Below are 12597 nucleotides of genomic sequence, written 5' to 3'. Positions count from 1 at the left end.
CCCCGTGACTGTCTGTTTTATTGCTAGCTATAATCAGAGCAAGACTGGACAGTCAGAAGCATTGAAACATTGCACTAAATTGTATTACAAGAACCCCAATCCTCTTGGAAATGTATGGCACAGTCTATCCTCTTGTTCTCGTTGGCATATTCACATGACAAGTGCTTCTAGTTCTCAAATATGACATTGACTTTCTAGAGTCAGTGGCATCTTTCTCAGGAGCACAATGACAGTTATTAAATTCTGGCGAATCTCCAACGGGGCCTCAGGTGTGAATTATATCCTGTCCAAACAGAGTTTTGTGGATCTTGAATGAAAGTATTATAGTACTTTCAAACAGTGAAATACTTTCTTGTTCCATACTGATTTTGATGAGACAAGAACACTGCAGTTAAGAGACTTGGTGAGTCTGTTAAAACCTGATTTGGACTTCTTCCTTCTAGGATGGAATTGAGCTTCGGCCAAATAAAAAAATTGCAGTCATTGCACGGGGGACTACGAGAAGCCTCACAATTCACAAATGCGAATTTGAAGACAAAGGGAAATATATGTGCGATGCTGTTGATGACAAGAGCTCAGCTACCTTGGTGGTCCATGGTATGTTTAAGTGGGAAGAACAAAAATGTTTTCCTCTCTGAATGACTTTGCATAAAACACTGCCCAGTCATCAGGCCGATTCACATGTGTATTTATTAAGATTCCATCACTGCTGCATCAGGTGGTGCCTTGCATGTGAGAAAGAGGACATAAATGTCACAGGTAGAATGTTTGTGTGGCTCAGTGGCCTGGCTTGCACTTCACAGTAAGCCAAACTGTGGCTTTGGTATGTGATGAAACTTACTGTGGTTTTTTTTTTTTTACTACTACTAAATGATAAACAAGCAAACAAATAAAATAAACGACGCTTTAGCTCAGTTAGATTAGCCAGTCTAGAGGCAGAACATAGGTCAAAGGGCCTCAAAGCTTCCCTTTCGCATCACCTCCCTACTCACAGCTAAAAGTCCGTGTAAGGTTTTCAGTGGCTGCTCATGAGTAACCAGTCTGACTCCGAAGTTTCTGAAACTAAGTTTCTGCATTGTGCAAATATATACAGTGCAGCTAAGAAAAAGACGCCCAGCTCATCCTTCGGCAGAGTCCGGGAATGACCCCTTCCGGTTCTTTGCCCAGCATAAAAGGTGCGGGATGCGGAACCACCGCCTACCCCCTCTGCGCCTTTCCCCCCCTGCGCAAGTGGGGAGATGGAAGAGGTGCCTCCCCTCCGTGCTCTGCTTGGTGCGTGGGCTCTCCTTGCCTGCCAGAGCCCTGACTCCTACTTCCCATTCCCACCTCTCCCTCCTCACTAGAGGGATCACTGCCTGCCTCACTGGAGGAAGAGGAATTGCTCAGCAGCTGAGGCGGGGGCTCGCGATACTGATAAAGCCCTGGCAACGCCTTGCCTGCTTGTGAGGGCAGCCCCCTGAGAGTCCACTTACCCTCTTTTAGGGGTGCAGGGGCATTGCGGGATGACCAGCGCCTCTCCCTCGCCGATGATGCAGGGCTGTGTGCCAGGGTCTCTTCCTTGCCAGAGCACGCTCCTGGCTTGAAATCCTGCTCTGCATCAGCCTGCCAAATTGGCCAATGGCAGACTGGCGCAGAGGGCCGGGCTTTCTGGGGGGTCGGGGGTGGGCCTGAGGGAACAATCGGGCTTCCCTCAGGTCCACTCGCGGGGGATTTAAACCACCCCGTGCCAGTCCCCAGAACCCAGCTCTTTGCAGCACCTCCCTACTCACAGCTAAAAGAAAAAAGAGGAAGGGCTGACAGGTATAATAAGAGACAAGTCAAATAAGACAGTTAAGAAAGAATAGGAGTACCTAAATAAATATTTGATAAGTCAAGGTTCAGAAGTGAAGACCTGGTTGTGTCTAGAATAACTCTGCAAAAGTAAAAAACAAAACAAAAAACTCCCTGATACCAAGATGAGGGATGCACTGAAATAAAGATACCGGTAAGTTGGTTTCAATTAGGAATAATGAACTGTTGTGAACAAAAGAACAGAAAACACAGAAAAATGAAATATTTAAGAAATGTCAGTTTATTAGGAAAATGGATGACGCAGAAGAGGTAATTGTTTAAAACATATGTGTTTGATCTGTAAAGTATTAGTTTAATAATGAATGACTTAATGTCATTTTGTTTATGATTTTCTTTTTTCTTTATTAAGATTTAACTGTATCGGTTTATGATATTTATTTATGTTTCCGTTTTTCTTTTTTTCTTTTCTTTCTCCCTTTTCTTTTTTTGTAACCTTTCTTGATTTATTTTTTCTTTTTCAAGTTTGTAAGTTTTGATTTGTACGTATTTGCAATAAAAAATTAAAAAGAAAGAAAGAAAAAAGAGGAAGGACAGAGGAACAGGCCAAAAGGAACACATTTTACCTGGGTGCAACTTATTCCAGAAGTCAGTAGGAGCAAATATCCTTCAGTAAATACCTCTTTGTAACCCTTTAGCCCGAGATATCAAGATAGTGAAGCCGCTGGAAGATGTGGAGGTGAGCGAGAAAGAGAGCGCTTCCTTCACCTGCGAGATTTCACATGACGAGGTTGAAACCCAGTGGTTCAGCAACGAAAACAAGATCCGGGCCGGAGAGAACATCAGGTTGCGTCAGGACGGTAGGGAAGGGGACAGCCGATGAGCAGAAACATTGGATTTGTTTTCTAGTTGGAATGGCACGTGGGGGAAGGCCACTGGAAAGCGAGTCTGAACTGTTTAGGTCTCTTGCATAACTAAAGCTTGATGGCAGACATTCAGATCACATGCATATCAGTTACCGTATTGTTCGCTCCATAAGACGCACTTTCCCCCTCCTAAAAAGTAAGGGGAAATATCTGTGCATCTTATGGAGCTAATGGTGGTCCCCGGAGCTGAATTGCCAAGGGGCCAAAAGAGGATCATGCTTTTTATTTTGCAAAGAGAAAAGGGGGTGTTGAAAGGACCCCGCTCAGCAGCTGATCAGCAAGAGATTGGGAGAGAGATAAGAGTCCCCGGCTGCCTTTCAGCCCCGCCCTCCTTTGTTGAATGTGCTGCAGAGGGAGGTTGTTTGTTTCCCCAGCGACATTTGACTGGGTGATTAGATTATCTGTCTGGAAACTGCAGAAAAGTCTCCCTTTCCTTTAGAAGCTGCAGAAATGTGAGTTCAACCCCATAAAAATTGGGCTTTTTCTCTTTGCTTTTCCCCCTTTGGAAAAGGAGCTGCAAAACTTTTAGCTGATCCTCAAAAAAACAGGGTTTTTCCCTTTGCAAAAAAAGCTGCAAAACTTTTAGTTGATCCTCAAAAAAACAGGGCTTTTAGAGGGGGGAAACCAGAAAATTTTTTTCCCCTTGTTTCCTCCTCTAAAAATGAGGTGCGCCCTATGGTCCGGTGCACCCTATGGAGCGAAAAATACGGTATATGCCAGTTTGAGTGTTGTGGCTTTCCCCAAATAATTATGGGAAGTGTTGTTTGACACGGGTGCTAAGAATTCTCAGATGGATATATCTGATTCTCTGGGCTAAGGAAATGGATGTTAGACCATGTCCTCTAGGGGTAAGGGGATTCTTAGGTTGTGGGATTTACTACTAAAATTTTGCTTTCTGTGTCCTCTTGGGCAGTACAAGAGGCTACAATGGGATTAAGGAGCGGGTGCCTAAGGTGTGGTACACTCAGCAGATCTCAAAACGGATGGCCCGTAACTGTGAGTTTTTGTCTCTATTCACAGGGAAAAGCTACGCGCTAGTCTACAGAAGCGTGGAGATGGAGGATTCAGCAGAAATCAAATTTGTTGCTGAAAAAGCAGAATCCCGGGCAAAACTTAAAGTAAAAGGTAATTATGATGGCATTGTGGCTTATTAGTCTTTCTTAAAAACGCACCTTCAGTTTGGTTAATTGCATAAACGGCTCAGGACCACAGTATCTCAATGACCGCCTCTCCCCATATAAACTGACCCAGACCCTGTGATCATAATCTGAGGCCCTTCTTTGTGTGCCTTCTCCGTGAAATGTCCAGAAGGTGGTAACACGAGAATGGGCCTTTTCTGCACTGGCTCCTCGTTTGTGAAATGCTTTCCCCAGGGAGCCTTGCCTAGCACCTTCATTATACATTTTTAGGCACCAGGTGAAAATGAGTATCAAATGTTTTGAACTTCCTAAAGCACTATATAAATTCAAAGTAGTAGTGCTAGTAATGGTGTTTCTTTGTCCTCCTTTAGAACTGCCTGTAAGGTTTGTGAAACCTCTCCGTGTAAAGATTGCAATTGAGAAGCACCGGGGCTTTCTGGAGTGCCAAGTGTCTCGCCGCAATGCTGAGGTCAAGTGGTACAAGGATGACAAACTGATCCAACCTGGCCAAAAGTATGAGATTGTCAGCGACGGGGTCTACAGGAAGCTCATTATCAATGAGACAGAGTTTTCTGATGAAGGCATTTACACCTGTGATGCCATCGATGACAAAAGCAGTGCTCAGTTTTATGTGGAAGGTACTAACTTGTTCTCAGCTGGAATATGTGGACGGAACCCATGAAACTGGGTAGTTGTGCCATTTACCTAAATATCGCAAGATGGGTGGGTGGAATTCCCATAGCCAAGAAGAGCATCATTTAGATTTCAGACTTGTTCCTGCTACCACTGCCCTTCTTTCCAGACAAGGTATTGTGGAAATGCAGGCAAAATATTTGCTCAGTTCTAATTATTATTTTAGGGACGCGGGTGGTGCTGTGGTCTAAACCACAGAGCCTAGGGCTTGCCGATCCGAAGATCGGTGGTTCGAATCCCCTCGACGGGGTGAACTCCCATTGTTCAGTCCCAGCTCCTGCCCACCTAGCAGTTCGAAAGCATGTCAAGTGCAAGTAGATAAATAGGTACCACTCCGGCGGGAAGGTAAATGGCATTTCCGTGCGCTGCTCTGGTTTGCCAGAAGTGGCTTAGTTATGCTGGCCACATGACCCGGTAGCTGTCTGTGGACAAACACCGGCTCCCTTGGCCTACAGAGCGAGATGAGCGCCACAACCCCAGAGTTGTCGGCAACTGGACCTAATTAATCATTATTTAACAAGCCCGCCAGCAGGTTGGATAAATGTACTTTGCAGTTTTGGGTCCTCCCTGCAGGCTAACAAATAGTCATTACTGAACTAGAGCCAGGTTCATCACATTGCTGGTTCTGAACTGAGGTTGAAGCAGATTTAATGGTAAAAATGCTACTATCGCTGAACCTTATCCCAGAACATTAGGATAGCTTCACATGGCAGTCTCTCCTGCTGTTGATCCAGAATGTTAGGCACACAACTTGAAGTGCAGGAAGTGACTTTTCTTAAAAGGACTTCCCCATGCTGCAGGAGGCTTTGTACTTCTCTCTGCCACATACATGAATTGTGTCTTGGGTTCTGCACCCCTTTTTATGGAAGGAACTGAGCAGATTGAGTAAAGGAATCAGTCCATCGGAGATCTGCACAATATCATGTGGGAAAGTGCCCTTTCAACAAAATTCAAGTCATCAAACGTCTTGATCTCCCTAACTTCCAAGCTGCAGCAAAAAGGGTACCAATAAGGTGTCGGTATAATCCAGAAGAACATATCATAGTATATAAGAATTGTCCTTACAATCTAAGCCTGTGCACTTTTAATGGGAAAAGATGTGCCAGGTTAAATGTGCTTAGAATTGCAACCCCACAATAGAACTGGGCTTGATGATTGACATGGGGTTGCCGCTGAAAATAGCAGCTTTGGGTCAATCCCCCCCCAACCGCCTGCCCCAATATTTACATGTATCATTGTGTTGCATAATTTGCTGCCACGGTCAATAAAGAGAACCAACAAAGAAAGTCTGCCTGCAATATGGATAAAGAACTTGTGGACTTCCAGCTGTTTCTGGACTACAGCTCCCATCAGCCCAGCCAGTATGGCCATTGGTCAGGGGTGATGGGAGTTGTAGTCCAGCAACATTGACGTGAAGGCCACAGGCTACCCACTCTGGGCCTACAACAAGAGCAGGGAGAGGAGTCAGAACTTGGTAGGAGGCTGCCTTGTTTTGCCAGCAAACCATGTGCATAATGCCTAGTTTTGCTCTTAGTGGACAAGCTGAATATGCACATTCGGTTTTATTTCCTGCTCCTCTTGTCCTAAGCTGGACCAAGGAGCCCAGCAATTTTCGAATCCCAACATTATGATGATTTTAAATAGCTGTTAATAAGCTGCCACTTGCACAGTCTGCATGGGGGCAGCAGGATGGACATTTGACCCTTTTCTCTTCGGCTCCTCAGAGCAATCCATCAATATTGTGAAGGAGCTGAGGGATGTGGAGGTCAGTGAGCCAGCGGAAGCCAGGTTTGAGTGCGAAATCTCCATCGAGTCTGTGAAGCCCCCCAAATGGTCCCTCCGCGGAGAACTCCTGCAGGCCGGCAAGGATGTTGTGATAGAACAGGAGAGGAGGCTCCACCGCCTGATCCTGAGGAAGACTGACGTAGAGATGACAGGCACTATTCAGTTTGCCATTGGCAAAGCAAAGTCCACAGCGAACTTGGTGGTGAAAGGTAAGTCACTTCTTCCTCAGAACTTGAAATATCAGCAGCAGCAGCAGCAGCAGCACTGTAGTTCTGTTCAGGGTTGCCCTTGAGGAGAAGGCGGTGGAGCTTTTAGATGAGCAACATTAAGTGGCGCAAGGATGGCAAAGGGATTTTGAGGAGCCAAAAGTACGAGCTCCTCAAGGGGGGGACACCCGCTCCATATTGATCATCCACGATGCCTCAGTCAAGGATAGTATGAGTCTATCTAGCAATACTCTGTGGTTCTTCACCCCTTCATGCATTAACTAGAAGTTGTGCGTAGTTATGCTCGCCTGCCAATCTCCCACACATTTCCCCTAGATCTAATTCAATGCCACTTCTTTGTCCATTGTCAAGGAACTGCCCTTGGCAGGGCGGGAGGTCTTGTCGATGTACCGAGAGCCCAGACACCTCCTCTGTAGTGAGACCTCCTTAAGCAGGAAGAGCGGCACCTCCTCCAGTGGGGAGGGGCAGGCTGGAAACAGCCAGCCAAGACAAGGGCTTGGAGATGCTGCTGAGAGCCCCAGCACACCTCATGAGTTTCACTCTGAGGGGAGCGCGCCACTTCCGTTGCCCCAGTTGCGCAGAGGGGTCAAAAGGAGACTGGGGAGGCGGCGTTTTGGGGTGCCAAAATTCTTATGTTGGGGTCACAGCCGGAAACCGGCACTCCCGGATTCTGCGAGTGACTAGGACGGTTATGTTTTCACGTTCTCTGCACTGTAAATAGTCTGCACCAATAAACTGTTAAAAGACAGTTCGGACTCATGCCTGATTACTCGTGAGCAACCCTAATGCAGACCTGACATCCATGATGACCTCTGCTGCTTCTCTCTGTAGATCTTCAAGTGACTATTACCAGGCACCTAGAAGACAAGGTTGTCCAGGAAACCCACTCCGTTGTCCTTTCTTGTGAGTTCAAGCCTTCTCCAAAGGTTGTAGAATGGTACAAAGACCACACCCTCATCGAGCCCTCAGAGAAGTTTAAGCCCAAGAGGGATAAGAACATAGCAGAGCTAAAAATCCTGAGGTTGTCTGTTGGAGATTCTGGTGTTTACAAATGCAAAGCTGGGACTTCAGAGACCAAGGCCTCACTGACCATTCTGGGTACGTAGGTGAAACAATGGAGGGAAGGTGAGGGGAGTCCAGCCTTGCTTTATGTGCAGGAAAAGAAATTAGCAATTTTCTCATGTGTATACTTACTATTAGAAATTGGGTGAAATCCGTTTCAGGGATGTCCAAGAGGTCGATTGCGATCTACTGGTTGATCCAAACCCCCCCAAAAAACGGGGGTAGATCACTGCCAGTTTTTAATTCTGTGAGTAGATCGTAGTCTCTTGGGAGTTGGCCACCCCACATTAAGTAAATAATTTTTAGTGACATGTCTATATGCCGCATTGAGGCAGCAAGAATGCATAGAAAAAGCACCATCCTCTGGCACCTTTGAAAGATGTCAATAAATGCCCCCTCAAATGCAAGAGACTGTTGCCTCTTTTCTCCCAGTTCTTGTTTCCTTGACTCAGCCTCTCCTAAGCTGAAGCCCCTATGACACACCTCCATGTCAGCCGATCCGTCATATACCATGACCCCACAATAGCCATTTTGCTACTGGCACCCATGGGATGTTCTCAAAATTCCAAGTGTGCCCACTGGCCCGAGAAGGTGCTACCTGCTCAGGTTGCAGGTTAGAAAGGGAATTTACAATGCAGAGTGTGTTGTGACAACCTGTAATGTATTGGAGAATGGTGCTTCCTTCAGGAGTATGGAATGAGCTTGCTTATCTGGAGTGTGGGGAGGAAGAAGCCACAAGAGAGGGGAGGACATTTCTTAGGCAGCAGCTGGAGAATCTGAGATGTTCAGAAAAATATTTTATTTGCTATAGCGGCCCTTTGGATTCTCTGAAAATGCTATGTGGAAAACTGCCTTTGCATATAGAATGGAGGCAGCAATAAGTTTGTAGAGCTGGAGATGGTTGTGGTAAGTTAGCATCTTCTGCTGTGGAACCTCATTGTGTGCCTAATCCCTCCCTTCAAACAGAACGCAAAGTGGAGATAACGAAGCATCTGGAAGATGTGGAAATTGAAGAGGAGAACTGTGCCTTCTTCTCCTGTGAGCTGTCTGAAGACATTGACGATGTGGAATGGTTCCTCAATGACACACACCTCTTCCCCAACAACTTCAATGAGATCAAGAAGCTGGGCACCTCTCACAGCCTGATGCTCAAACACGTCATGCCAGAAGATGCTGGTTCAGTGACTATCAGGGTTCAGAAGAAAGTCACTGAGAGTGCTCGGCTGAAGGTGAAAGGTGAGCTTCCTTTTTTCACCTAAGGGCCTTGGTCCCCACTTGCCTTACAATCAAGCTGCTGTATGAATTTGTGAAATAAACAACAACCAGAAAGTTCAATCTAAACATTGCAGTTTGCTTTCCTTGTTGCACCGTTCTTCAGAGAAGCCTGCTGTCTTCATGAAGTCCCTGGATGATGTTGCTGCCGAGGAGCGCAGCACAGTCAGCCTGGAGTGTGAGGTCTCCAAGGCAAAGGTCAAGCCCATCTGGAAGAAGGAGGGTGTGGAACTCAGCCCAAGCGACAAGTACGAGATGCTGCAGGCTGGGAAGACGCTGGGTCTCATTATCCATGACCTCAACAAGGCTGATGCGGGCTTGTATACATGCGACCTTGGTACAGAGGTGGCCAAGTCTAGAGTCAGCGTCCAAGGTAGGGACTGCTGCATTGTGAAGTCCAGAACTGTAGATTTGCAGGGTGTAAACATGCACCCCCACAAGCCAGACCACAAGCGGAGGGCCAAAACAAATGTGTGCCGGTATCTTTTGCCATTTTTCTTGTCCTTTCTAGGGTTCTAATGCCCCAGAATGTTATGGAGGACAATACTCTTTTTAAAGAACAAATGCATCCAAACGAGCTTTTGCTGTTTATACTTCCTCTGTGGAAATGCCCTGGGGATTCCTTAACCACGCTCTCTGTTTGCACAGGGGTTCCCCTGCTCTCACTCTTGCATTGCACTTGTCTTGTGAAGCCTATCTGATAACCCTTTTGTCTACGTTCTTAGAACTGAATATCGGCATCACCAAACGCCTCAAGAACACAGAAGTCCTGGAAGGGGAAAGTTGTAGCTTCGAATGTGTTCTCTCCCACGAAAGCGCTGAAGATTGCCGCTGGCTCATCAACGGAACTGAAGTGGGCCGCGAGGGACGGGTTAGAGCGTTCAACAAAGGGAGGAAATACACTCTCAATATTAAAAAAGCAATGGCCACTGATGCTGGAGAGGTCGTTTTCTCGCTCGGTGACTTAAGCTCCAAAGCCACTCTAGTCGTGAAAGGTGCGTAGAGGAAATTTGGGTGTGCATCTTAAGGAGGAACATCTGTCTGGTACATGGACAGATTATAAAGTGGCACTATTTAGTTTATTTATTTATGAAAATATATACCACTATTTGTTTTTTTTTAAAAATCAGAGCGGTTTGCAACAACTGTTCATAAATTCATACAACCATATAAACATGTTAAAATCAAAGCTACCTGCTTTGGAAAGATTTATTCCTAATTGCAGAAGCATGATGGAATAGAAACTGTCAGGGAACTGTCCCCAGCTCAGCGCAGAGTGGTGGAAGGGCTCTCGGGATGCTACAGAGAGCCTCAGCCCCAACTGACCAGTAGCACCTCCTCTTCCAGCGGGGAGGGGCAGGCAGCCCAGGAGCTGGAGAGCCGAGGCTCTGGGGATGTTGGAGAGACCCTGCACACCCCTCACTCAGCGGGTGAGGAGGGAGACACACTATTTCCATCGCCCCAAGTGCGCAGAGGGGTGAAACGAAAAGAGGGGAGGCGGAGATTTCGTATACCGAAACTCTTACGTTAGGGTCAGAACCGGAAGGGGCCACTCCCGGATTCTGCAGACGGTTGATACAGACATGAACTTTTTAGCTCTGCACTGTACATAGTACGCACAATAAAACTACTAAAGGAATGGCTGGAGTTTTGCCTGGTTTCTCATGAGCAACCATCCAAGGACCTTACAGCAACATTTTCAGCACTTGTTTAAAAGATGAAACAGAAGCTGGCTCCTCAATCTCCGTTCCTTGTCTTGTTGCTCCTTTACTACAGATTCCCTCCCCGCAAAAATTCTCCAACGTCGTAAAAAAAGGATAAATAAACCTGAGGAGTTATTTTGCTTCTTAATGGAAAGATTATTTTGCTTCCTTTCCCTTTAGAAAAGCCAGCAGAATTTGTACGTGAGCTGGAGGACAAGACGGCGTTGGTGGGGCAGGAGACTAGCTTGAGTTGCGACTTGTCCAAGTGGGACGGCAACATTAAGTGGCGCAAGGATGGCAAAGAGATTCGGAGGAGCCAAAAGTACGACCTGCGCGAGGAGGGGACCCGCGCCATACTGATCATCCACGATGCTTCAGTCAAGGACAGTGGGGAATACACATGCGAGACCGAAATCTCTAAAACAAAAGCAACGCTTACTGTGGAAGGTGAGTGGTGGTGTCCTGCAAAGAGTAGATCCAGTGAGCAACTGGAAAGGAATTTTTTCCCCCCTGAAATGCAGATTGGTTCCACCTAGTGGTTGGAGAGAAACTAGATTCAATTTGCATTTAAAGGCAAACCTACCACATCTGCAGTTTCTGAAACAATGTGCAATTCAAAGCACAGCCATCATCAGTTTGCCAAATATAGGGGCGGATTCCATATTGCAGAAAGAAATAATCTAGACTTAAATATGAAAGCAGCAAGCAGAAAGGAAGTATAAAATAAGGCAGAAATGGTCCAGTTGCTGGCAATGACCTCACTGTGCTCCAGCAGCCTGTCTTAAACACAGTTCAGAAGGGAGGGGGTCTTCTCACCAGGCTAGATGATTAGCATTTCGCTCTCTTCTCTCTTTCATCATTCCATTTATATCCTGCGAGTGCCAAGTGGTGTTGAACAATCTTCCCTGTCTATCGCTTCTGAGAAGTGCGAGAGAGGCATATACTGTAGCCACCACCCTTGAGCCATTGTTTCATTTATCTCTGTCGTTGTGTTTGACGTGAGTGCTCACTTAGGTATCACTTTATTGCATTTCCTTTCAGAAGCAGGAAACTGCTTCATCAAAGACCTTACGGACCTGAAGCTGGAGGAAAATAAAAAAGCAGTTCTTACTTGCGAAACCAAGAAGCCGGCTTCTGCTGTGACGTGGAGGAAAGGGATTACCGACCTCAAGGCAAGCAAGAAATACGAGATCAGCCAGAAGGGGAAAGTCCTGCAACTCACAGTGAACGACTTACAGGAAGACGACAGTGACATTTATACCTGTGACATTGGCGACACCCAGTCAAGCGCAAAGGTGGTAGTGCAAGGTACGAACTCTGTGTGGTTTGTCACATTAGTTAGTAAATTGCCATGGGGGTGGGAAATTCAGCCTGTAGTCCCAGCATTTAGATTTTGTCAAATAATTGGAAAAAGGCCATAGTTTGGTGGAAGAGCACATGCTGCGCATGCAAAAGATCCAAGGCCCAAACCCTGGTGTCTCCAGTGCAGCTGAGAAAGTCTCCTGCTTGAAACCCCGAGATAGCTCAGTCAGTAGAACATGAGACCCTTAATCTCAGGGTTGTGGGTTCGAGACCCATGTTGGGGGGGAAATATGCCTGCATTGCAGGGGGTTGGACTAGACGACCCTCAAGGTCCCTTCCGACTCTACAGTTCTGTGATTCTATGAGAGCTACTGCAAGTTACTGTCAAAATTTCTAGACAGATGAATGAATTCACTTGATATAAAGCAGCTTCCTATGTTTTCTCCAGAGCATGTAAGGAAACCAGAACACTGGAGCAGTTCTTACATTAATGTAATGTCCTTTTGTCTAAGATGGAGTTGGTGCAACAAATAGCCCAAGCCACTGTAGATCAGCCATTCCCAACCTCATGCCTTCCGGAAGATGCCGGCAGTGGCGTAGGAAGGGTGGGGCATAGGGGGCACTGCGCCCCGGGTTCCAGGGGAGGGGGGGTGACACTCCCCAGCCCCTCCCACCACTCCCTGCCGCCCGGCATCCCGTC

At 46.6% G+C, this 12597-nt stretch overlaps 1 protein-coding gene across 1 annotated transcript in view; it reads left to right on the top strand.

The window, feature by feature from the left end:
• OBSCN (obscurin, cytoskeletal calmodulin and titin-interacting RhoGEF) overlaps positions 1–12597 on the top strand; it is a 216747-nt gene that overhangs the window by 55535 nt on the left and 148615 nt on the right. Inside the window, exons 23-33 of the mRNA XM_033166000.1 lie at positions 444–597; positions 2487–2648; positions 3735–3839; positions 4225–4491; positions 6271–6540; positions 7390–7656; positions 8587–8856; positions 8999–9265; positions 9618–9887; positions 10776–11042; positions 11637–11903. Coding sequence (XP_033021891.1) covers positions 444–597; positions 2487–2648; positions 3735–3839; positions 4225–4491; positions 6271–6540; positions 7390–7656; positions 8587–8856; positions 8999–9265; positions 9618–9887; positions 10776–11042; positions 11637–11903 — 2566 coding nt within the window. The remainder of the gene's footprint in view (positions 1–443; positions 598–2486; positions 2649–3734; positions 3840–4224; positions 4492–6270; positions 6541–7389; positions 7657–8586; positions 8857–8998; positions 9266–9617; positions 9888–10775; positions 11043–11636; positions 11904–12597) is intronic.

Source organism: Lacerta agilis, chromosome 12, assembly GCF_009819535.1.
Source record: "Lacerta agilis isolate rLacAgi1 chromosome 12, rLacAgi1.pri, whole genome shotgun sequence".
Taxonomy (NCBI): domain Eukaryota; kingdom Metazoa; phylum Chordata; class Lepidosauria; order Squamata; family Lacertidae; genus Lacerta; species Lacerta agilis.
The sequence above is the reverse complement of the archived record's forward strand: the minus strand, read 5'-3'. Positions and strand labels throughout refer to the sequence as shown.